Source organism: Palaemon carinicauda, chromosome 5, assembly GCF_036898095.1.
Source record: "Palaemon carinicauda isolate YSFRI2023 chromosome 5, ASM3689809v2, whole genome shotgun sequence".
NCBI lineage: Eukaryota > Metazoa > Arthropoda > Malacostraca > Decapoda > Palaemonidae > Palaemon > Palaemon carinicauda.
The window spans coordinates 139,223,897-139,251,492 of record NC_090729.1 but is presented as its reverse complement, the minus strand read 5'-3'; the positions used below and the strand labels follow the sequence as shown (position 1 = coordinate 139,251,492).

General features: G+C 41.2%; 1 protein-coding gene across 2 annotated transcripts in view; it reads left to right on the top strand.

Annotated features, from left to right (window-relative positions):
* LOC137641510 (uncharacterized) overlaps positions 1 to 27,596 on the top strand; it is a 380,155-nt gene that overhangs the window by 291,912 nt on the left and 60,647 nt on the right. For both annotated transcript variants that reach the window (XM_068374129.1, XM_068374128.1), the window contains exon 12: positions 16,869 to 17,056. In XM_068374129.1, coding sequence (XP_068230230.1) covers positions 16,869 to 17,056 — 188 coding nt within the window. The remainder of the gene's footprint in view (positions 1 to 16,868; positions 17,057 to 27,596) is intronic.

Sequence of the window (27,596 nt, the reverse complement as noted above, 5' to 3'; positions counted from 1 at the left end):
ATTCAGCATGATTCATCCTGGTAAGAATAACCTGCTGTCGGACAATCTGAGCAGGACACAGATAGTAGTCTCTGAATGTGCTTTGAAACAACAGATAGCCAACAAAGTTTTGACTTTATTGGGTTTGCCTATGATCAACCTATTCGCGACATCTCTAAACCGAAGTCTTCCTGTGTATTGCTCTCCAGTACCGGATCCCCAGGCGTTCTGACAAGACGCCTTCCAACATCTGTGGAACAGAATGGACATCTATGCGTTTGCTCTCTTTCCGCTTTGTAAGTTCACAATTCATGCTTGGAGGTTATCCAGCAACTTCTTGCAAAGAAGGGCTTTTCGAGACCAGTTGCAAAAAGACTGGCAGGACACCACCGGGAGTCGTCTTCCTCAGTATATCAGGCAAAGTGGTCTGTCTTTTGTGGTTGGTGTTGTGGACTGGGTCTCTCTCCTCTCAGTGCCACTATACCAACAATAGTGGAGTTCATATTGTACCCGAGGGAGAAAAACCTTGCTCAGCTTTGGCGGTGAAAGGATATCACCTGGCCTTGAGCCTTGTCTTCAAACTGAATAAAGTCGACATTTCCTCGTCAACGGAGTTATCTCTCCTCATGCGGAATTTTAAGCACACATGCCCTCTTAAGTCAGACCACCTCCTTGGAACGTAGCCAAGGTCTTACGTTCATTGAAAGGAGCCCCTTACAAACCTCTTCATCAAGCGTTAGCGTATCCTAGATTTGGGCAAATTGAGATTCTCATTCCATAACAAATGATCCTGGTTAACTGTTACTCTGCCCTGTGAGGGCACTGAGGAAATACTTGAAGAGAACCGAGAGAGACCGTCTGCAGATCAGCAGTCTCTTTATAGGCACGGGAAAACCAAGAAAAAGATTGCAGGGAACTACAGTAGATATCTTCGTGGATCAATCAGGTAATTGAGAAAGCCCATTCAATCAGACCACTCTCATTCCAGCCACCGGCCCCGTTAATATGACGTCAGGGGTGTCAGCACATCCCTGGCGTTTAAGAAGAATTTCTCTGTGACTCGGTTGTAACAGGCTGGCGTGTGGAAATGGAAAACAACGTTCACCACCCACTACCTGCAAAACAAAACCCACAGGAACATACACATTTACTGTAGGTCCTTTGGTGGCTACACAAAACGTGGCCAATTAACACTTCAGCTCCCTTGTAGGACAAGTAGCAGTTGGTTGAGGGCAGATTTTACCCACAAGTAAGTCTAGAATAGATTTGTGAGTTTCTGGCCACTTCCTGTTTCATTCTCCCCTCTCTTGGGGTTTAGCATCCGAGGAATTCTGCAAGTTGACCTCCTCTAATTGCAGGTGGGTACCATGCCCATTGCGTACCTTGATATATGTGTACAGTCAGTTCCCACTCTTCGCGAGGGTTAGGTAACAGAGATGGGTTCGATTTTGCGTATCTTTGGTGCCATAGATTGGGATAACTCCTAACCTAACAACTCACTGCCCATTGCCTATGCTCATATAATCAACAACTAGGGATTGTCATTTGAGACACTTTTCCCAATCCCGGGAATTTGGGAAAAGGTTAGTGTTTTTCTGGGATCCCTGGATTTTATGAAAAAATTATTTTTGTATTTAAGAATGAAATATAGCAAGACTCATGGCACGTGATTATTTGATTATTCTTTAAAACATTGGCAAAGACATTCACAATATATAATGCAGAAAAAGAAGTGTTGAGTTGAATTAACCAGCAGTAAATTAAGACTGATTAAACAATTTTATACAGTTATTGATCCTGAAATAGCAAAATGGCACATAATTTTGCAAATTTTATGAAAATATCATATATGATTACATGCTTTTGTAATTCAGTATAAACATGGTGAAAGAAAAATTATCAATGTTCATTACAATTAAGCAAATTTTTAAATAAAAAGGGCTGTAATCACTGCATTAGATCACATGATTTTGTAATATAAACCTGGTGAGAAAAAAAAAGTATTGTCAACACAAATAACAAGTTTTAAATCAAAATGACTGTTCAAATAACTTTGAAAAGCATAATCTTACATGAAACCTGCCTCTTGGGCAGTTACATGGCAAACTATATACTGTATTCATATGACGCTCTTTTGATAATACAATAAAAGTAGGAGAATAGTAAATTTTGCTTATATCTGTTACTATAAAGTAGCAACTATTTTGAGTTTAAATAAAAGCGTAGAAAACAAACAATTAATATTTTTATCAATTAGACGAGTTCTAAGTCTCGTGATAAACAGTCCTACAGCTGAAAAAAACTCTTCTTCGACAGATGTGTGTGGTATAGATTTTAATGTATCTGTGCTCTTGGTTATGTTTGCTGTCTATTCTCCAGTTGCTTCCAAATTTCAAGTTCTTCAGTTATGCTCCTGCAAATCGCCTGACTTGTTTTGGCTGTTTTAGAAATGCACTCTATATTTTGTTGCTCCCTCTAATTTCCTGTCAGACTAACTGAGACACTCCTCCTTTGGATTTGGATAAAACAAATATTTCATCACTATTTTCATCATAAAGGAATAAGAGGTCGTTTTACTACAGACAAAAGAAGACTTTTCGCTGGCAATGCTTCTAAATCCTTTAGAACAGTGTTAGGTAACAAGTACTGTTATACGGCAATAGTTGTTAATTATTGAAAATGTAATATTTGTTTTCGTTTGCACATTTTAAAAGAAGCCCAGATGTCCCGGGAGGAGAAATAAAATCCTGGAAATTTTCCCGGACAATAAAAGCAATGACATCCTGGATCTTGGTAATAATTGTTTCCTTTAAAGAAACATAAATAAAACACAGCATTTGATTACACACACACACTCTCTCTCTCTCTCTCTCTCTCTCTCTCTCTCTCTCTCTCTCTCTCTCTCTCTCTCTCTCTCTCTCTCTCTCTCTCTCTCTCTCTCTCTCTCTAAAACACAGCATTTGATTACACCCACACACACACTCTCTCTCTCTCTCTCTCTCTCTCTCTCTCTCTCTCTCTCTCTCTCTCTCTCTCTCTCTCTCTCTCTCTCTCGTGCTTGTGTAACAAATGAAATCTTTGTGTCTTTACAAAGTCTCTATTAAATACTCACTGATACAGCCCCGATAAATAATTTCCTAAGCTTTATAATCGAGCACAACAGAGCTAAAACTATAAAATATCATGCATCAGCAACATGAATAAAACTCCAATTAACTTTATGCAATTCAAACCAACAGTAAAAGTAAATAAAACAAGAGACAAGTACATAAATACATACATACATATACCAAGGCACTTCCCCACATTTTGGGGGGTAGCCGACATCAACAAAGAAACAAAACAAAAAGGGGACCTCTACTCTCTACTTTCCTCCCAGCCTAACAAGGGACTCAACCGAGTTCAGCTGGTACTGCTAGGGTGCCACAGCCTACCCTCCCACATTATCCACCACAGATGAAGCTTCATAATGCTGAATCCCCTACTGCTGCTACCTCCGCGGTCATCTAAGGCATCGGAGGCAGCAGCAGGGCCTACCGGAACTGTGTCACAATCGCTCGCCATTCATTCCTATTTCTAGCACGCTCTCTTGCCTCGCTCACATCTATCCTCCTATCACCCAGAGCTTCCTTCACTCCATCCATCCACCCAAACCTTGGCCTTCCTCTCGTACTTCTCCCATCACCTCTTGCATTCATCACCTTCTTTAGCAGACAGCCATTTTCCATTCTCTCAACATGGCCAAACCACCTCAACACATTCATATCCACTCTAGCTGCTAACTCATTTCTTACACCCGTTCTCACCCTCACCACTTCGTTCCTAACCCTCTCTACTCGAGATACACCAGCCATACTCCTTAGACACTTCATCTCGAATACATTCAATTTCTGTCTCTCCATCACTTTCATTCCCCACAACTCCGATCCATACATTACAGTTGGTACAATCACTTTCTCATAAAGAACTCTCTTTACATTCATGCCCAACCCTCTATTTTTTACTACTCCCTTAACTGCCCCCAACACTTTGCAACCTTCATTCACTCTCTGACGTACATCTGCTTCCACTCCACCATTTGCTACAACAACAGACCCCAAGTACTTAAACTGATCCACCTCCTCAAGTAACTCTCCATTCAACATGACATTCAACCTTGCACCACCTTCCCTTCTCGTACATCTCATAACCTTACTCTTACCCACATTAACTCTCAACTTCCTTCTCTCACACACTCTTCCAAATTCTGTTACTAATCATCCAAGCTTCTCTTCTGTGTCTGCAACCAGTACAGTATCATCTGCAAACAAAAACTGATTTACCTCCCATTCATGGTCATCCTCGTCTAAAAGTTTTAATCCTCGTCCAAGCACTCGAGCATTCACCTCTCTCACCACTCCATCAACATACAAGTTAAACAACCACGGCGACATCACACATCCCTGTCTCAGCCCCACTCTCACCGGAAACCAATCACTCACTTGATTTCCTATCCTAACACATGCTTTACTACCTTTGTAGAGACTTTTCACTGCTTGCAACAACCTTCCACCAACTCCATATAACCTCATAATATTCCACATTGCTTCCCTATCAACTCTATCATACGCTTTCTCCAGATCCATAAACGCAACATACACCTCCTTACCTTTTGCTAAATATTTCTCGCATATCTGCCTAACTGTAAAAATCTGATTCATACAACCCCTACCTCTTCTAAAACCACCCTGTATTTCTAAGATTGCATTCTCTGTTTTATCCTTGATCCTATTAATCATTACTCTACCATACACTTTTCCAACTACGCTTAACAAACTAATACCTCTTGAATTACAACACTCATGCACATCTCCCTTACCCTTATATAGTGGTACAATACATGCACAAACCCAATCTACTGGTACCATTGACAACACAAAACACATATTAAACAATCTCACCAACCATTCAAATACAGTCACACCCCCCTCCTTCAACATCTCAGCTTCCACACCATCCATACCAGATGCTTTTCCTACTCTCGTTTCATCTAGTGCTCTCCTCACTTCATCTATTGTAATCTCTCTCTCATTCTCATCTCCCATCACTGGCACCTCAACACCTGGAACAGCAATTATATCTGCCTCCCTATTATCCTCAACATTCAGTAAACTTTCAAAATATTCCGCCCATCTTTTCCTTGCCTCCTCTCCTTTTAACAACCTTCCATTTCCATCTTTCACTGTCTCTTCAATTCTTGAGCCAGCCTTCCTTGCTCTCTTCACTTCTTTCCAAAACTTCTTCTTATTCTCTTCATATGAATGACCCAATCCCTGACCCCACCTCAGGTCAGCTGCCCTCTTTGCCTCACGTACCTTGCGCTTTACTTCCACATTTTTCTCTTTATATTTTTCATACTTCTCTATGCTATTACTCTGCAGCCATTCTTCAAAAGCCCTCTTTTTTTTTCTCTTTCACTTTTACCTTCACTCCTTCATTCCACCATTCACTGCCCTTCCTCATGCTGCCTCCAACAACCTTCTTTCCACACACATCACTTGCAATCCCAACAAAATTTTCTTTTACTAACTTCCACTCCTCTTCTAAATTGCCAGTTTCTCTTACTTTCACTTCGTCATAGATGATTTTCAACCTTTCCTGATATTTACTTTTTACCCCCGGTTTTATTAGCTCTTCAACCCTCACTACCTCCCTTTTACATCCACCTACTCTATCTCTATTCCCCCATTCTTTTGCTACAACTAATTTTCCTTCCACCAAAAAATGATCAGACATACCGTTAGCCATACCCCTAAACACGTGCACGTCTTTCAATCTTCCAAACATTCTTTTAGTTATCAACACATAATCCATTAATGCCCTTTCTACTACTCTTCCATTTGCCACTCTTACCCATGTATACTTATTTTTATCTTTCTTTTTGAAAAAGCTATTACTTATCACCATCTCTTGCTCAACACACATATCTACCAGTCTCTCACCACTCTCATTTTCACCTGGTACGCCATAGTCCCCAATGACACCTTCTACCTCTCTAGCGCCCACTCTAGCATTTAAGTCACCCATGACAACTACATAATTCCTTCTACCCAGTCCTTCTACACACCTAGTTAATTCATTCCAGAACTCATTCCGCTCTTCTTCACTTTTCTCACTACCTGGCCCATACACACTGACAAACGCCCAACATTCCCTACCCAACCTAACCCTTACCCACATTAACCTAGATGATATCTCCTTCCATTCCACTACTTTACCTGTCATCCATTCACTCAGCAATAAAGCCACACCCTCTCTCGCTCTTTCCCTTTCAATCCCCGACACTCTACCAGACATTTCACCAAACATCACTTCACCCTTTCCTTTTATCTTCGTCTCACACAAGGCCAATACATCCATCCCTCTATTCCTGAACATACTTCCAATTTCACATCTTTTACTCTCTATCGTACAACATCCACGCACATTCAAACACCCCAAAACTAGAGTGCGGGGAACAGTTACTCTCCCCCCCCGCTCCATCTCTTTGTCGATGTCTCACAGGATGTAGATACAGGAGAGGAGGTTCCTAGCCCCCTCGTCCCGTCCCTTTTAGTCGCCTCTTACGACACGCAGGGATAACGTTGGCGCTATTCTTGTTTTTATTGAAATTAGTATGGTAATTAGAAAATGATAGATCAAGTAATAATTGTTTCTTTTAGTAAATATGAAATATCATTCGATAGCAGGCCTTAATAATAAGTTATTTGATCCGAAAATTGAGATTGACAGCGGGCTGCACAGGGTTGATCAGCTGATTTGGAAAAGTATGAATGTAAACAATGGAAAAGATTATAATTCGCAGTTTTCATTTATGAATACGATACCAAAATGAGAATATTATATATATTAGGATTGGATACAGTTAGGTGAAACACCAGTTAATCAAAATCAGTTTTATTTCAAATATTTCTGTAATTTTTTACCACAGTAAATGGATATACAGTGTACAGCGAGAGAGAGGTAAGTGACTATTTGAAATCATATATATTAGGATTGGATACAGTTAAGTGAAACACCAGTTAATCAAAATCAGTTTTATTTCAAATATTTCTGTAATTTTTTACCACAGTATATGGATATACAGTGTACAGCGAGAGAGAGGTAAGTGAAATCATCACGCTGCTAGAGTTTTTATTACAAAGGTGATTTTTCATTTAATAGGTATTGCGGTTCTTTGTGTCGCATGTAAGTGAAACCGCGACGGGAGAATTCGCGTTAAAAGAGGCTTGAAGTATGAGATACACACGCGAGGAGAGAGGGGGCCAAAATAACGAGTAGGGTTGCCATTTTTTTATGTTGAATACACACTGCATGAATTTCCGAAAGACACTAAATAATTTTTTTAAGATAAAACAATGATAAAGCTAAAATTGTTTCAGTAAGTCAAGTTGGGAAGAGAGAATCTGGAAGGCAACCAGTATATCATATGATATATCTGCGGAATATATACCATAAAATAATGATGGCGTAAAATAGTGAAACTGTGCCAGATGGTAAAAATGCTCTAAATTCTCTAGAAATGCACCAGATCTAGCACGAAAGGTGCTGAAATGGCAACTCTGGTGATGAGTCAGAGTGAAATAGGAGCGGAGAGGGAAGTGGCGCGAAGCTAACAAAGGAGCGAGGCCAGCTTGAAATTGTCTTGCTGCAAGAGTATTTCTTGCAATTATTTGATTTTTTATTTAATTGGTTATATAGTTCTTTATGTCGCAATCTACCGAAATCGCGAAGCATAAACTCACGTTATGCGAAGGCCTACTGTATAAATTTGTCCCCGTTCTCCATGCAAGGTGGAATCGGGCAATGTCTAGGCTGAGGAACTTGACTCCAATTTTACGCTTACGTGGTCGTCACATCGCCAAATTCTATGCTAGCACCGATTGCCCAGACTGTCATCCAATAAGGATCAGAAGGTGTCAGGGTGCACTACAGACAGCTCGTGCATAGCACAGTGTCATCCCGGTACGTTTTCCAGCCATTTGGTTTTTGGACTTCCACCCACCATGGGGTTAGACTTCTATGTAAAGAGCGTAAAGATTGTATATAGTCCCACTCACAATCCCTTAAAAATCTTGCTGCCATTGAAAAGTGACTGTTGTTCACTAGCGCTGGTGTAAACGAGATGGATGGTCTTCCCCCGTAACCCCCTCCGCTAATTAGTGGAGGGGGACAAAAAGCTCCTCCCCCTTTCCAGTCAGCTATCACTCACTTTTGCTTTCACCGGGGCGGCGTACACACTGCTGCGCTTACCAAACCAGTTGATTACAATGTGGTTGTTCAATAAGGAAATGAAAATAAGAACTTTGTATTTGGTGTGGGAAGGTCGGATGCTGTGGTAGTTTCATGACGAAACCTTTTGTAGATCTGTACTCCCTCTGCTTCATGTCGGGGTCATATCTGTTCGCAGGCATCCCCTTGCACCAAGTGTCGATCGTGGCCTCCTTTGCAATGGGTACCATATGCCCTGAGGGGAAAAAGAGCACGAGGCATTTGTGGCAGTCTGATTGGGCAATACCCAAGAGGACTCCGCAAAGGCTTCCTCCGTGGCTGTCTCCTCAGGGGGTGGGTCTGCTGCTGCTGACGCTGCTGTACTCACACCCCTGAATCTGTCCTCGGGGTGTATGCCGCAGGGGTCAAGAGAGCACGGATCAACTTCAGCATCCTTTTTAGGCCTTGTTGGTGCACAGGGAACACCAATTGTTTGCTGCTTCTCTTCAAAGGTTGAAGGATCTTCTGTTGTGACCGTGCAGGCTGTTGACAATGAGTTTGACCTAAGAAAGTCTTAGGCTTCCTAAGGGCTTTCAGGTAGGCCCGCCATGACTGTTTTGAGGGAGGTGGAATCCAAGGCTTCCTCTCACCTTGTCCCTGCTGGCAAAAAGTGTTTTTGATACCCAGTGTCAGGGAATCCAGTGCCTGGCAAGGTGCTAGGGTGCCCCTGTATTCAGCAAAGGTGAGAACAGTTTTCTACCTGTCCCAGGTGCGACCCCGATCTGTGACCCAGTGTCAGTGTTCTCCACCCTTACTCTTGTCTGTCGCCACGTCCCTTGTGCCCAGGGGTCCGAGGTTTGTTCCTCCTCCTTCAACAGTGATTGTGCGTTCGGCCCCACAAAGAAATGTGCATCCCCCTTCTCCTGTGAGTGTGCCCTAGTGTTGTGGCTCCTGTTTGGACAACCTAAGTGTTTTCTATCCCCGGGAGTGTCGTCAGGGGTGATCACTCAGACCTTGACAGCTCTTCTTGCAGAGCCAAGAGCCAGAGCTAAGAAGAAACGTTAGGTTGAAGAAGACCAGGAAGGCCAGTCTTAGTCGCAGGGACAGGGTTCACTGCGGCACCACTACCTTTTTGGGGAAGGAAAGGGTGGATGTTACCTGTGTGGTTTCTGGGTCCAAGGCCCCTACCCCAGCCACCCTTGCTACTCTGTTAGCCATGGCTGGCTGGATGGTCTCAGCTACCTTAGCTTGGGACAGAGGTGTACAATCTCTTACTACACAGTCTGTTCCAAGATTGATGGAGGTGCTGCAGCAACCTCCATCTCCCTTCCTTCTTGGACATGGAACTCCTGCTCCTCCTTGTTTCGAAGGATGGTACAATTCGATGTGATACTTTTGCACATGCATACTTTAGTGGGCAGAGAATGTGGGGCAGTAGGCCTTGTTCCGGGCATGGAGCATTCTTGAACTATCCTTCCTGACACAGAGACACAGTGTGCCTCACCATATGCCAGCGAGTTATATATCAGATGAGATCTCCTGTTGCCATAGACTGGCCCGTGCATTTGTCAGGCCCCCATTACATGTCTGGTTATGTCCTGGGGACGGAACCATCATACACGTCCAGGGAGTAGATTGTCCGGAGCGTGCAGTTTCACCCTCGCCTGTAGGAGAGGACGAGGGTGCTTAGGGGCAGGATATCTCAGGGACTCCAGACTGTGGTATGAAGCCCATTTAGGCTGACTATCCTGCATCAGAGAGTTCATTCGTAAAAGGCAATGGCCTGGGGAAGGCGATCGGGGACCTCTGTAATTGATCAGCTCTTCAGTGGCCCTCAATGATAGAAGCAGTTGTTAGAGTTGCACTGGTCGAATCTTGTGGACCTTGGTTTTGACTGAGTGAATAATCAAATCTCTGGATCTGAAAATTCTCTCTTTGTTCTGGAAGACCAAATGAGATCTTGTCACCCCCTCCTCTCTAGACAGCGGGTGTTCTCCACACCAGAGAACGCCGCATCTACACCTTTGCTGGTAAACCCATCAGTTTGTGCTCTTGTCTGGCGTGCTCCAGCTGGAGAGACTCTAGGTGGAAGATACTTCCTACTCAACCTCTGAGATTGGGGTAAAGCGGTCAACTTCCTGGCCCACCAGACAGCAAACCTGTGGGCTAATTGGGTCTTAAACAGGCCGGATGCTGTAGTTTCTCGCTTCTCCAAACAGGTTTGTCATGAGGTGTCACCACCGTTGAGAAACTCGATGTGGGGTGCCACATCTCTCATGCCAGAGTCGTCTGCAGGCAGCGGGTGAGTCATGGAGGACTTCTTCGCAAGATTTGTAATCCACTGAGCTGTTGCCTTTGATGGTTCCAGCTCTTTGTAAAGAGTAGCCCCCAGACCCTTGGATTTGGCTAGATCTGTAGGTTCGGGATCAAGGAAGGGCCAGCACCCACTACTAGACCCTATCATACAACGCCCGCGATCTCTTCTTGAAGAGTGGGGGTGTGAAGAGGGGAGGGAGAGAGAAAAGCTGAGGTAGGTGATCCCCTCTCCTGCTACCAAAAGTAGACGGTTGCTTGTCTCGCGAAGGGACCGAGTCTTGGGTGGATAGTGTCCTTCGGAAAAGATGTTTGCTACTTTTTCTGGACAACTGTCCCCCTATCTCCAATTCCGATTGAGTTTCCGATGTAACACCTAACTTCAACGAGCATCCTGTCCTTGCATGCCGTGATGAAAACGATGTTGGGGAAGAACGCGCTCAAAACAGATCTCTGGACTAATGCAGTCGCCTCTTCCTAGTGGAAAAGGCAAAAGGGTGGAGACTGGTCATTAACCTTTCTCCGAAGAATAAGTTTGTGTGCCAAACAAAGTTCAGAATGGAAACAGTATGGTCTATACTGTCTTCCATCTGAGAGGGAGACCATGTTTTCGATAGATCTTAATGACATATTTTAAAGGGCCTATTAATCAGATCTCTGGAAATTATCTCGGATTTTCCCTCTACAGTATTGTGTACCAGTTCAAAACACTGTGCTTTGTGCTGTGCACAGTTCCTCAGGTGTTCGCCATGGTAGCCGTTTGAGCCCACTTGTGAGGGATACATCTGATGTATCTTGAAGTTTGGTTGATCATGGTCTCCTTGGAGAAGCAGTTGCTTTAGTATTGAGATCGGATTCATGCATTTTTCCATGATATAGAGATGGTGGTAAACTGAGATAAATTGAATCTCATACTTGAGCAAAGGTTGAAGTACCTGGGCATGCTTATAGATTCAGCAGCATTATGTTGACATTTATGGTTTTGATATCTTCCATGGATAGATGTGTTTCTTTTGGTGTTCGGACATCAATGAGATTAATCAGTTTGAGGAGATTTGCACATTGTAGCAAGTATTCTCTGGTGTAATTTTCTGCTTTCACTGCTGCAGGCTTCTCAATGGCAATGGAAAACACACTTTGTCCAGTAGGTTTCTTGGGAGCAAACATCTACTGAATATATATCCCCTGGTGTGGTGCAGTGAATGTGTTTAGTATTGCTTTCAGTGTGTCATTATTTGATCTTTCAACAACTTCTTTGGGAGATTTCAGTGTTGCCTGTCCTCGTCAGCTAGAACTACTCAACATGATCTTTCGATATTCAGTGGACATGTACGGGACCTTGGGTATTATGTGGGTATTTCTGGGCTCCGACCCGTGCCACCCAGTGAAATGCTCCTTAAGCACCATTTCTAAGGTATATAACTGCTATATATTACCAGAGAAAAAATTGCATAGGAATGCCAGGTTGAACCCAGCTCGCTCACCTATATAAGGTGTCGATATAATACTGGGGCGTGATAATTCACAACCAGAGGCCTCGCACCATTTAGATATCTCCTGTCAAAATCCCTGAACAGCGAGGTGCCGTTCAACATCCTACTACTACTAGCAATCCCACGCCAGTGACGTCTCTCCTTTAATAGCACACAGCTTGCTAGCCGTTTTTTGTCTTGTGTGTGAATTTCGCTGGTTTTTTTCTGGATTTACCTCAAGATGTCCGACTCCACTGTCACTACATCTAAGTTAAGTACCAGATCTATGAGTTTTGAGATTTTGGAGGGGGCCTTGCCCCTTTTTGTTTATATTATTCAGCTTTATTATTCACGACCTTGCGTGGGTCTCTCATGGCGCTCGGTTCCCTCCTCTCTCTCTCTCTCGTTCGTTCTTAACGATTTTCAATAAGTCCTCCATACTGATTGTTTCTCGTTATGAACCTTATGGATAGCCACGGTTCACACACCGTATTAATTTTATATTGTCCTGTTTTTATGATAACAGTTATTACATATACGTGTGCGTATTTTCGGTAGGTTGGCATGTCTAATCGCCTTCGACGTTCTTTTCCACATTATTTCTTGGATTATTTACGTTCGCACGCCACGGACTTGCTTATCATTTTAACGTCATTTGTTTGCTTGCATTAGTTCGAGGGGCGTTCATGAGTCAGATATTACATTTTAGTTTTCATTTTGTTAGCACTTCACTGACAATGTGTTATGTTGGTAGCCCTGCCTACTCCCAGCGCCGTCAGTCTTGGTTTTCTCCTGTCTCTTGTTCGCTCCCTCTGTTGTTGTACGATTGATGTATAGCTAATTTTATTATTATTATTACCATCCAGCATGCCTTCCTATCTTATTTTACCATGTGTTATGTTTATTATAGTGTTATTAGTGTTTCCGCGTGATCATATCAATCGTGGGTCTGGCAGGTTGGTATACCTGCTATCGCCCCACTCCTAGCCTCCTCCCGCCGATACCCCACCCCAGGGTTCCCTCCCTCTCTTTCTCCCGATCGAGTTTGAGTCACTTTATAGCGCTATGTACCCCTCCCGGGGGCATCTGCTTTGCACGGGCGGTTCCCGTTGATTTGTGAGGCATACTATTATTATACATTAACGTACATTACTTATTCTTTCCACTACTCTACCCAGTCGTTTGAACAGCACCTTGCTGTTCGGGGATTTTGACAGGAGATATCTAAATGGTGCGAGGCCTCTGGTTGTGAATTATCACGCCCCAGTATTATATTGACACCTTATATAGGTGAGCGAGCTGGGTTCAACCTGGCATTCCTATGCAATTTTTTCTCTGGTAATATATATAGCAGTTATATACCTTAGAAATGGTGCTTAAGGAGCATTTCACTGGGCGGCACGGGTCTCTCGCCCAGAAATAGATTTTTCCTACGTCAAAATCCCTTTATAATGGGCCTGATTCCTCCATTTCAATGTTTCCTTTTTTCTATACCCTTTTCTTGACAGTGTGCTAGCCTTTATTCAATATATGTGCATGACTGTCTCAGACATATTGGATTTGATCTTTGTTAGTTAGATTTGCATAGTAACTGAGATGATAGGCTTTTTGATTTGTACAGTGTGCTTTTTTTGTGCAGTTGTGCGCAACAAAAGTGTTAGCCAGAAAATGTACGCTGAATACTCAATTGTTATTGTAAACAGATGTTAGTATTTAGTTGTTGTTCCGATTTGTTTTATACAATTGTTTGTCGCACTTAGGCATAACCCCTACTTTGTTGGTAATTATGGTATGCTGGAAATAAAAGACCATTGAGGCATAACCTCTAGCCTACTGCCAAAATCAAGACTCGAACATTACATGAGGTATATGATAAATTCATGATTTTGAAGGCAAAATTGGGGGGGTCGAACATTACACGAGTATATACGGTAGCTTCTCCAGCAGCTTGAGGCTGTCACACAGGATTAAAGTCTGCAAAGAAAGGGAAAAAATCATTACAATACAACCACCACCAACTTACATATAGGGTATGGTAAACTATTCGACACGATATAGGCTTACTACAATATTCAGACCAATAGATAAATATGGCCTTGTGGTTGGCCTAATAACCAATTTGTCTTATGAAATTAGTATTTGAAAGAACTACTGTCACAAATGTCTCGATCTACTAATATGAATATTAAATTCATTGATATTGAAAATGGTTGTTTATCTGTCAAAATAAAATCTCTAGGTTAAAGCTCAGATACTGACAAAAACATTTTTTATGGCAGCCTTTTTGTAAAATTTAAGATAGCAGCTATATGGGACGCCAAGCAAATGGAAACATAGCTTTTCTGATTGCTTATACAGTACAATGAAATTTTTTAAAATTTATAGTTTTCATATTCCTCACAAAAAATAAAAAAAAATTGAAATCCAAACATAGCGACCCTGACTAATATACAGTAGCTGTGATTGCTACTGATTAATAATAATCAACAAAGATTCAATTTTATCAATAAGAACTCTCCCTCTTTTTGTAAATAGCTGGTCTATTTAACCATTGTTTAATGAATCAGAGATCACAAATAGTCTATATCCAAGAGAAAACGGAAGACTTTCTTATTCTGTGAATCGTATAACAGTGACGTTTTAACATTAAATTAAGAATACGTGATATGAAGCGTTAAATACTCTGAACAAACAAGGTAAAACGACAGTGGAGGTCCTGTAGAGAGTAGGGGTCCCCTGCTGTATGGGACCAGCAAAGCAGCTGTCAAGGTATGTAAGTAAGTGAAATATGCAGTAAAACTTTCCTATCTGCTGTCATTACATTCCAAGCATCCCCTTGGTTGCAGAACTCGTGCAAATAGGCGATATAAACCTCAGAAAAAGCTGAGCGGCATTTGAACATCATCATTCTAAGGTAATTGGCCAGGGCACCAGCCACCTGCTGAGATACTACCGATAGAGGGGTATGGGGTCCTTTGACTGGCCAGATGGTATTACATTGGGTCCTTCTCTCTGATTACGATTCCCTTTCCTTTTGCCGACACACTGAATAGTCTTGCCTATTCTTTACAGATTCTTTTCTGTCCTCATACACCTGACAACATTGAGATTACCAAACAATTCTTCTTCATGCAAGTGGTTAACTGCTGCGCTGTAATTGTTCAGTAGCTACTTTCCTCTTAGTAAGGGTAGAAGAGAGACTTTAGCTATGGTAAGCAGCTCTTTTAGGAGAGGGACACTCCAAAATCAAACCATTGTTTTCTAGTCTTGGGGTCGTGTCATAGCCTCTGTACCATGGTTTTCCACTGTCTTTGGTTAGAGTTCTCTTGCCTGAGGGTACACTCAGGCACTCTATTCTATCTAACTTTTCTTCCTCTTCTTTTATTAAAGTTTTTATAGTTTATATAGGAAATATTTATTTTGTTATTACTGTTCTTAAAATATTTTATTTTTCTATGCTTCCTTTCCTCACTGGGCTATTTTCCCTGTTTGGGCCCCTGGTCTTAAAGCATCGTGCTTCCAACTAGGGTTATAGCTTAGCAAGTAATAATAATAATAATTAACTAGCTTACTCTTGTAATGGATTTTCCCTTGAACTAAACTTTTTATTTTACTTTTGTGTTTTGAACAATAAAAGTGGACAGATATCAGCTGAACATGCCTCTTAAATGAATTGTTCACAAACAACATTCCTCTAAACACAATCCTGTGTTTGGTAAGCTTTCACAGAGTTGCTTGAACTACTCGCCAGCAGTCATAGAAATTTCAAAAGAAGAATCCCACAAAGTGTTGACTTTAAATTACAAAGATAACCTCAATCTGGTTTGTGGGTAGTAAAGATAATGAAAGCATATGGCACAGGTAAGCACATTGAGATTATTGAAATGCAAAAGTTCAAAGTTGGAGCAAATGCTTTTTTGTTGACCAGGCAGACATAGTCTTTTTATAGTTTATTTATGACATATTTGTTTTTGATGTTGTTGATAGTTTATTATATGACATGTCTGTTTTGACGTTGTTTCTTATTTTAGAATGATTTATTGTTAATTTGTTCTCTTCATTTATTTATTTCCTTATTTCCTTTCCTCACTGAGCTATTTTTCCCTGTTGGAGCCCCTGGGCTTATAGCATCTTGCTTTTCCAACTAGGGTTGTAGCTTGGATAGTAATAATAATAATAATAAAAAGAAATAATAACGCACCTATTTCTAGATAGCTGCAATCAACTTTCAGATTGACTCAGTACTTACTAGATAGGGGGCCATTTTCAAGAAAAGAAAACATGAAATTTATATTTTAAGATAGATGTTGACTTTTAAACAGTTTTAAGAAGGAAAAAATAAGAAAATCAGGGGAGTTTCATAATGATGGAGGAGACATGATCATATTATATAAGTACATTTATAAGTCCTTGTGTAATAATAGCTTTTATGTTTTCAGTTAAAACAGATTCACGTTTAAATAATTGAGAATGCTCACCTGTATTCACTTTTAAAACTATGAATCTCACAATTACCCAAAAATATTAATTTATTTCTATGAATAAGGATATTTGCAATTGTTTAACCTGAGAATGTTAAGAGATAACTGTATCATGCATTCACTATCTTTCACAATAACAAAATTGATTATTCTTTTAGGACTAGTATAGATGCTACTTATCCAAAATCTTGGCTGACCCATAGATTAGATAATGATGTTGAGGGATTAGTACATCTTGTGTGATCTTCATTTGAGAATCCCATGTTTGCTCCCTATTTAAATGTATTCCTTATCCAGTTAAGCTATTGTAGAATATAGTATGGGACAATTTATTGGATATAACTTCATGAAATCTTTAATTTTTTCATTTCAGCATTCTTCGTGGATGCCCTGAACTTCAGATATTTTCATCTTTAAGTACGACCTTGACTCTAGAAGTGATAAAAGTTGTCAATGACATAATGAAAGGGAGAACAGGTCCAATTACACTGGCAATGTATTTAGACTGGGATGTTGAACCTGAACAGTATGACAGCAAAAAAATAAAACTTGACCGCCTAAGTAAGTCATGTACTTTAATGTACCTTCTTTAAAGTAATTTAGTGAGGGTGAGAACGTGTGTAAGAAATGAGTTAGCAGCTAGAGTGGATATGAATGTGTTGAAGTGGTTTGGCCATGTTTAGAGAATAGAAAATGGCTGGCTGCTAAAGAAAGTGATGAATGTAAGAGTTGATGGGAGAAGTACAAGAGGAAGGCCAAGGTTTGGGTGGATGGATGGAGTGAAGAGACCTCTGGGTGATAGGAGGATAGATGTGAGAGAGGCAAGAGAGCGTGCTATAAATAGGAATGAATGGCGAGCGATTGTGACGCAGTTCCGGTAGGCCCTGCTGCTTCCTCCGGTGCCTTGGATGACAGCGGAGGTAGCAGCAGTAGGGGATTCAGCATTATGAAGCTCCATCTCTAGTGGATAATGGGGGAGGGTGGGCTGTGGCACCCTAGCAGTACCAGCCGAAGTTGGTTGAGTCCCTTGTCAGGCTGGGAGGAACGTAGAGAGGAGAGGTCCCCTTTTTTGTTTCATTTGTTTGATGTCGGCTACCCCCAGAATTGGGGGAAGTGCCTTGGCATATGTATGTATGTATAAATTGATTGTTTTTATTTATTACCTGTGATGATTGTTTTTATTTATCATGTTAGAATTAGGTGAAAAGCAGCTGAATGATCAGTTTTTGGTGATCTAGAAAGGAATATATTATGCCCAAGGAATTGAGAGAAAATCTGCTTATTCCTACCTGAATACAAGCATTCGTCATTCAGATGAGGAATATGTTTTCAGCGCGAGCAACAGGTGGGAGTGATGGTGAAGAGCCCTGCCACCTTCTTACCTGCCAAAGTCACTTCACTTTTGTTTTTAAAAGGCCACATATAGGGTATGAACATACTGATCCGTTGAGCGAACTTTTCATTCGCTTTTTCTGTCAGAATGTGAATGCTAGCTTTTAATTGTTAATGTGAAGCAAGACACTTAATCATAGGAGGTTGGACTTCACATCTGACTTTTTTTTTTTTTTTTGTTAAACCAGCTGTGGATCCACATTCTCAATGTGCTCTTGCTAGGGGCATGATTGTTCGCAATTAGCCATGAGCGTCAAGTTTAGGTCGGGGCCTCCTTTACGGTGTCAGGTGTATGCTTTGAGGTGGAGGAAGAGAATTTTGCATCTTCCTTTTGCTCATTGGGTGCATCTGCTATCAGTGGTTTTGCATTTACTCTCCTAACTCAATCGCTGTGGAGTATGTGTCAGGAGCAAGGAGCTTTCGGGCCTACATCAGCCAGCTTTCAGGTTCTGGTGGTGTATGGGGTTCCTCCTGTGTTTGTCACACCCCATTGTAGATTGGTCTTGGTGCTAGTGTCTTCCTTGGTGATGTCACTGGGGAAGGGTTTGGTCAGTGTCCCCTGTGATGTATGCAGTGCTTCCCCTTCCCAGGGGCCGAAAAGTTATTTCGCCCTATACTATACCCCGACTCTTGTGGCTTCCACTCCCTGTATAGTAATCATAACTATCCCCCATATGACAGTGTTCCCCAGTGTTGTGAATCATGGTGGAGCAATCCCTGTGTTTTTTCCTTTGGGGTATCATCATTTTGTGGGTTTCTAAGATTTTGACTCCTCTGCTTGCAGAGCTTTAGGGGAGAGGTGAAGTAGGAATAAAGATATGCGTTCTTCCTCCTCTTCTTTATCATCCTCTTCGGCTTCCGACTCTGTTCACTTTTTGTAAAATGAAAAAGTCGAGGAATCAAAGCACTGTCAGCTGCAGTCATAGGAAAGGGCTCCTTTGGTCACCACCTCTCTTTGGAGGGGTGGAGGTCATCCGAGTGACTCTGAACCCCGATTTTCAGTCTCCAGGGCTAGAGTACAGACTGGGGCTGTGACCCCATGTCAGGGCCTCTAACCTCCAACTCACTGGGGTCGGGCTTGGGATCCTAGCCACCCCAATAACCAAGCCAGACTGGTGTTACAGTTCCGTGGGTAGGCCCTTCCATAATTGATTCACGGGGCTGGTCGTTGCTTCAAGCCTCGGCTCAGGTCCTGGGCTACTTTGAAAACCAAGAGGGGCAGGTGTTGCTGCCTCATGTTCCCACCCCGTGGGCCGTTGCGAGTGACCAGAGCCAATGTTAGACTCAAGTCCATGGCCCCATGTCATGTTTTCCTTGCCTCAGCCCCCCTGTGACCAGCCCCCCCTCCCCGACTACCTTGGTATCCAGGTGGGACAGGTTGTTTGGCACGTGTGATCGATTCACGGAGCCTGTGCAGTAACCTTGTCAGAGTACCGAGCCTCAGGCCCTAGACCCCTCCGATGGCCCAGCACTTTGCTGCAGTAGAGGGGCTTGAGTGTGCTAGGGTTATTATCCACCCTGGTAGATTTAACCATATCCCTAAAGCCAGTTCTGAGAGACCAGACTAAGACTGAACCTCTATAAGGTCTTGTGTAGTTCTGCTTTATCTCTTTGCTCCATCCAAATTTTTTTTACAACCACCGTCTGAATATTGACCAGGTTATATATATGCTTTAAATTTAGATGTCATCACCCTCTGCCATACTTTCTGTTAAGAATCGGGCTCCAGTGATCTGGTTTTAAGTCTCCCATGTTTGCGGGTAATGGGTGATGCCAGCGATTGGAGTCGTCGGTGGGAGGGGTAACTACCCCCACTGACCAGTTTATGCCCACCTAAAGAGAGGCAGCCCCTCTCTAATAGAGTACTGGTCCCTGCTGAGCCTCTTCTCTTGCTGGGCCACATGGGATAGGAGGGCTGACATTCTCTGATAAGAGGTGAACAACCTGACTTTCTGCTTCTTTAAAAATCAACTTCTCTGTTGACGACCTTGAAACTGAAAACGGTCATCTACGGATGCTCAAAAACCAAGTAATTTGGGTAACGGAAACAGCAAATCCTTCATGTCACCCAAATTCCCATAGAAACTAATTACAATGTCCTGTATAAAACATTTCAATGTTATGGTAGTATAAAAGAAATTTTAATGAGGTTTGAAAATGACAAATGGGATTCATAGATATCATTTGATATCATGATGAAGCATTAAATTCAATCAGTGACTATGAATATTAAAATCAATAATTTGAATATCAAGGGTGCTCTTTGTGATGAGGTACCTAAGGCTCTAGATATATGCAAACCTGCTGATTGGATTGACAGAGATATAGAGGTGGTTGTACTCTCCCGGAGAAAGCCAAAGCCAACAAAGTGGCTTATTGCCCAGTCAAAAGGGTGTGCAGGAAATTATTTTAAGATATGCAAATTTCTTCAAAAGAAAGTAGGTACAATCATGCTAGGAGATTATCTCGTTTTGGAAAGAAGAGTTTCCTGATAAGTGCCAAATCAGAAAAAATCAGAAAAACAATCTTTTATACCATGCAATTTAGAGACAGAGAATAATGACATAAAATTGGATGTGAAATCCCATCTAAACTTCTGTTATGGAAGGGGAGTAGTCTTTATAGAAACTTGCATGAGTTTACGGAAGAAGAGATACTGGCCATGTGTCCCTTAACTGTATGGAAAGTGCATAAAGTCCCGAGAACATCGATGATCATCCTTACTTTCCTGGATGCTGATGTGCCTTTCCACATTTACATAGAAAATGAGCCAATTGAAGCTCAAACTTTTAAGCAGAATCCACTGCAATGTTTTAAGGGGACGATCAGCTATGGTGTTTTGACATAACAACTTTCAGAATTCAAAAATCGTTTTATTGTTTGTATGTATGCAAAAACTTGTACATACTCTCCAGAAGTTTCAGCCAATTATTTTTACAAATAACGAAGATATAGCGGTCTTTAAATGATGACGTCATCTTTACTGCTTCCTCTGCATGACTGAATTTTACAGAATCATCTTTACTCGTTTTTTTATCCTTTATATAGCAATTTTTTCACTTATATTTTGAAATTGCATATGTCTGGAAGAGATGAAGGCATTGGTAGAGGGTAGGCAAACGCAACTATGATCTACGAGAAGAACAACCAGAATTTCCTAAGTCATATAGAAGTTACATTGCATGTGTGTTTGTTTATTTGCGGTTCGTATATACAGTGTCCTCGGGAACTTTATAGCAAGGCCAATGTTACCTAAAGTCAAAGAAAAAATAAAAAGTAAGCAGAGAGCAGCAAAAAAGAACCAAAAAAGAGAGGGAAACATGAAAAAGAGTACAAAGCTGGAACATACTCATGAAAACTCTGGCAACAATGAGAGGCTGCTGGCAATTCATGACCCCCTTGCACTAAGTGTATTGGTAAACATAGTGTTTAAATACCTCATTTAGGGAGCCTTCATGTAGGAATAAACAAAATAAGTACAAAGTAATGTTATCATAATAATGTTATCTTGATTTCTTTGAGAAAAAGAGCGAAAATTTATAGCAAATCTTTGGGAGCTCAAAACTCAAAAACATACTTATTCACACTTATATTCATTTTAATCACTTATTTATTGTTCAATTTTTGAGAGAAAGATATCATTGAAAAGAGGAATAAAATTCCACAATTTTGTGAACCAGAATTTTGATTTCCCTTTTTCTCATTTATTCATGGTTATTCTACGTCTAGACAAAGAAAATTAAGAAAAAAATTCATTATATAAAAAAAAAGGAAAATAGAAAATCTGTCACAGAATTATTCAATTTATAAAGAAGTTTTGATGATATGATTTTCAATACAATTGGTGTCATATTAGTTGGGAAAAATGTACCTAAAATCTTTTTAAAAATCATAATTTTTGCTAATCAAAAAGTTTTTGATCAAATGACTTGAAATTTTTATATGAAGAAGATATGTCTAAAACATATATAGAAATTGTGTATTTTGAATCATTAGGAAAAAAAATGGCGGACATCGCGGACGGTCCCCTTAATTGCTTCAAAAGATATGGGTATCCTTCTAAAGTTTGCTAGAATAAAAAATGTATAGTACTGTACTTGCTCCAATGTTTACCATGGAGAATGTATACCAGGGGCCAGTTGTTTAAATTGCCATTTGAATCATAAATCTACTGATAGAAGTTGCCAGCTGTATAAGTTAGAAGAGGCTGCCCTCAATAAATCCAGTATCAAACATATAATTGAGGCATGCCAAGAGACTATTGAGTAAATCAACAAGCTATGCAAAGGTATTGAAATCAGGAGGAAAATGAGGCAGGAGACATCCAACCCACCTATTACTGCCGGTATTACCCCAAGAAAGAAATTCGCCATCTGATAAAATGCTACATGATAGGACAAGAATATCAACTCCCAAGGCTTTGCCCACCTCTATTAAACCTTTGTCCCCCATTACAAAGGATAATACTAATCTCTCTCAAGGTATATTGTCTGATTTGATGGAGGTTTCATATAAAACTGAGTTATCAGGTGCACCTGCAGTGGGAAAATGCTAAAACCTGATAAATCCCCTCCTCTTAATAGGAAAAGAGGGAGACCTCCATCTCTTTCATCACCTTCCATTAAAAACGCCAAAGTTACGACATCAAATAGATATGATGATCTGTCTGTTGGTATTACAGATCAACAAGAAAACTACTTAAATCAATAAAAAATTCAAGTTGAGGTCCACCATCCCCCTCAAGAATTAGGTAAAAAGAACTTTGAAAAGGCTAATGTAAAACCTAACTTATCAAGACCCTCACTCAAGAAGCCTACAGGAAATATTGTTAAATCAAAAACTGTCACTGGGAAGACCTTATCCAAGATGTCTTCCAGAAAATAAACAATTGTTTTTTCCTCCATTTTGCAATGGAATTGTCAGGGTTTAAGGGCTAAATATGAAGAACTTAAGCTCTTAATTCAAGAGCACTCCCTCATAATTGTATGTCTATGTGAGAGCAAACTTGATGCTAATACTCCTTGCCCTTGCAAATATATTAGCTATAGGACACCTTATGATCAACAAGTAGGGAGCCATGGTGGAAGTCTCATATATGTTCGTCGAGATGTTCCCCAAATATCTTCTTTTATTCATACACCTCTGCAGGCGATGGTTGTACAGATTGATATAGGGAGAAAATATACAATATGCTCTGTGTACTTACCTTCAAATGATAACATTGCATTTGATAATTTAGTAGAGGTTATTCAACAACTCTCGCAATCTTTTCTTTTACTTGGAGATTTGAATGGTAGACATCCTTTATGGGGTGATGTTTTAGCAAACACCAGGGACAATATTATATCATCAATTGTGGAAAACGAGGATGTCGGACTCCTTAATACAGGCGAATCCCCCCACTTTCATGTTCAGACAGGTGCCATCATGCATTGACCTTTCAATTGCAAGCTCTAATTGCCTTCTCGATTTTGATTGGAGGACATTAGATGATTGGCATACTAGTGATCATGCACCAATCATTATAAACACCAACAATGGTCCCCCTTTACAAAGATCGCTACGATGGAATCTTGACAAGGTGGATTGGGTTAAATTTTGTGAGCTAAGTGAAATTGAGGGTAGTGCAGAACAGTTTGAAAGTGTTGATGATGCCATAGACTTACTGAATGGAACACTCCATACAGCAGGAATCAATTCGATTCCCAAAACTACAGGGTTATTCAAATGATGACCAGTCCCCTGTTCGTCTACAGAATTAACTGCCTTGCTCAAAGCCACAAGAAAATCTTTGACTAGATTGTGTAGACGGCGTACAAAGGAGAATTAGATAACATACAAAAAATGTAGAGCACAGTAATCCCATAGGCCTTCTTCTGGATTTTTAGCTGACATGGAAGACCTGTCAGACCCCAAGCAGCATCGAACATCCAAACATCATTCTTATTAGTAGCAAGGAAGATGAAGTTTTACTCGTAATGCAACGCTACTAACCAACCAGTGGACTAACTGAGTCCTGAAGAGACGTAACCCTGTCGTCTCCAAATTCTAGAAACAGGTTCCAAAAATTTATCCTCCTCCCCCACAACTTTTTCCTCAACACCCTGTAGTGTTTGTTATGTGAATTGTAGAGGCTGTTGTGGAGAGATGGAGGAAAACAAGCAAGATATGCCATTGAGCTGTGGCATCCCAGCCCTCCTCTTCAGCACCTGCATAGCCAAAGCCTCCCCAGTGATGAGACAACATATGAGTCAAACAGGAAGGGAAGAGCATCTAAACGTGGACAGTGTCCCCACTAAAGGTGGCAGTCTCCCAGTGGGAGGATGCCAGAAGCACAAATGGCATTAGGAGTGCCACAGGGCAGAATCTTGAGCGGTCAATGGTCGCCGTTCTGGGTTCGTCGTCCTTTTCTTCAACTCTCCTCTTCCCTTAATTTGTCCGCCAGCAAGATCTAGGTCCTTCGTGACGGGATCAACGAAGGACATTGTGGCAGAAGTCCAGACTTTTTTTAGAAGAGGGTATTATCCAAGAGGTCTCTACAAGTCCCCAGGCTTTCCATTTGACTCCTCCTTGTAGAGAAGGCTTCTGGAGTCGCGAGACTGGTCATAGACTTCTCGGCCGTAATTGGGTTTGCCCTTCAAACTCCACTCAAGACACAGACCACAACCACAGTCAGACCAGGGGACTTCATGGTCTTGTTGGACTTAAAAGACATACTTCCAGATCCCATCCCATTCTGCATCAAGGAAGTACTTAAGATTTCTTTTACACGACAAGATATACCAGTTCCAAGTGCTGTGCTTCTGCCTATATACAGCACCTCAAGTGTTCACAAGGATGTTCACTTTAGCATTGTTTTGGGCCCATGCAACAGCATCCGTCTTCTTCGCTATATGGCCGAATGATTAATCCTGGTAGTCTCCGTGGAAGCCCTTCTACATGGGAACAAGCTTCTCATGTTTTACTATGATCTAGGGTTTGTGGTAAACTTTGAGAAGTCTTTCTTGTAGGCCAAACAGAGTCTGGTATATCTAGGAATATATGATATATACTCAATTAGTGTAAGCTTTCCCATTGCAAAATAGAATTGAAAAGCTCAAGGAAAAGGCTTGTTCCTTTCTCAGGGAGGCTCTCTGTAAGCCCACTTGGCAGTGTCACTTCTACATTGTCACTTCATTGGCAGCTGAAGACCTTATGTTTCAGAGCAGAGACCATCCAGAAATGTACATTATTGGCACCAAATCATATGCATATAGCAACTCCCACAACTCTTCATTTCTGATCTCATCACTTAACACATCCAAGATCAGCACAAATAAAAAGGGGCTAATGCTGACACCTGTTGTAATACAACGCTAACTTTAAAGGTTTCTGGTTCTCCAACAGCTGTTATTACTTTTGTGATTGTTCTTTTGTAGTTATAATTACATCCGTGAAAAAATTATAAATTTATAGAAAAAAGGCTTAATTGCTCTTCCTCTTGTTTTTTTTTTTTTTAGTTTTTATTGTTTATATATGAAAGATCTAATTTAATGTTGTTACTGTTCTTAAGATATTATATTTTGGTTATTTATTACTTCTTTTATTATTTATTTCCTTGTTTCCTTTCTTCACAGAGTTATTTTTCTCTGTTGGAGCCCTTTGGCTTATACCATCTAGCTTTTCCAATGAGGGTTATAACTCGGCTTGTAATAATAATAACAATAATAATAATAATAATAATAATAATAATAATAATAATAATAATAATAATAATAGTATTAATAATAAGGATAATACACTAAAATTATCTTAAGCTAGATTCCAACCTTCTGAAAGAGGTACAGTATATCTCTCTCTCTCTCCAGATTTGATGCTTTTCACAGTTGCATCAAAAGGATTGGGGGCTCTCCTGCAACAGCACTTGTCCTCTTAGTTATGGTCTGATTCCAATTGTCAGTGCCACATAAACCACCCGAAGTGGAAAGTTGTAATTGTAGGCCTTCAACTTTTCAACAGCTCCTTCCAGGTCACTTGGTAGAGTTGATGAATGACAACACAACTGTAATGGAGTATCTAAACAAGGAGGCTCCTTTCACTGCACCTCTGCAGTGGAGTATCTAAACAAGGAGGCTCCTTTCACTGCACCTCTGCCATCTAGCCATCGAGATTCTGAGATGGACAGAAGACCAACATATCTCACAGTTTAGTCGGGTTTTTACCAGACAAAGGGTTTTTACCAGACAAAAAGATCATCCTGGCTGACAGTCTGAGCTGGAATTGTCAGATAGTTGGTTCAGAGTTGCCTTTGAGTCTTTGGATAGTGAACAAAGTCCTTACTTAGTGGGGTTTGCAACTGATGATCTGTTCGTGACGTCCCTCACCTGGAATGGCCGGTGTACCGTTTGTCAGGACCGGACCCGCAGACACTGTTCTAGGATGCATCTCAGCATCCTTGGGGGAAATGTAGACATATATGCGTTCCCCATTCTCCTTCATGATGAAACACCACATCAAAGGGAGATAGTTTGTCAGCCTGTCGATGATGGATACTGCCATTGTCTGTTAACCTGTCGATGATGGATACTGCCATTGTCTGTCAACCTGTTGATGATGGATACTGCCATTGTCTGTCAACCTGTTGATGATGGATACTGCCATTACAGCAACATGCAGAATGGTACCTGGACCTTCTGCTGTGGATGGAGGTTCCGAGGGAGCTCCCACCCTTACACGATTTGTTACACCAACCCCACATAAAGATTCACCACAGGACAGTTGGGTCCCTATGACTTCATGCTTGGAGGTTATCTAGCATCTCTTCTCTCAGAGATAGGTGTTTTCATGACCAGTATCAAAACAGATTTCTGGATACCTGAGAAGGTTTTCCATCTGTCTTCCAGGCAGAATGGGCAATTTTTTGTGGTTGGTATCGTGGAAGCGAGGTTTCTATTCTCGCAGTTATTATACCTCTGATTGCCAAATTTTGCTATTGCCAAAAGAAAAACTGCACAATGTCAGCGATGAAAAGCTATCCCTCGGCCTCGAATCAGGTCTTTAAACTGAAAGAAGTCGACTCTTTCTCTTCGTCAGAACTGTCCTTGCTCATACAAAGTTCTGAGCTAACTTATCATTAATCAGAAGATAGACAACCTCACTAGAACGTAGTAAAGGTTTTGTGTTCCCTGAAGGAGCTCTTTACAAAGTGTTGGGTCAAGCCTCAGACTGGAAAGTGTTTCTTTCTCATTTTGGCCTCAGCCAAGAAGGTCATCGAGTTACATGGACCTTTCTATGACATTGCCCACTCAAGGGGAAAGGGCAGGTAATATTTAGGTTTGTCCTTGATGTTGCTGCTAAGACTCAAAATCCGACGGTTATGGACTAAGTTCGGGTCCTTTCAGATTGCGAATCTTTAGGAAGCATCCAACAAATCTAATTAGGTTCTTTTACGTTTTTGAATAGCAGTGCACTGAGCCACAATCTCAAGCACAGTATGGGAGCTTGCCTGCAATAAAAGCATATCTTTATTAGATAGAGCAAGGTCAAAAGATGTTAATGGAGAACACCTCATCCTCCCGGGTAGGCAGGTCATTGACTGAGCCTTACCCCTCCGCTCAACAGGAGGATTGACAGTGAGCTCATGACATCAAGGGGGTCAGCATGCTAATGGCATTCAGAGAGAATTTCTGTGTGTCGCAAGTGTTACAAGAGGGTGTTTGAAAGCATCGGG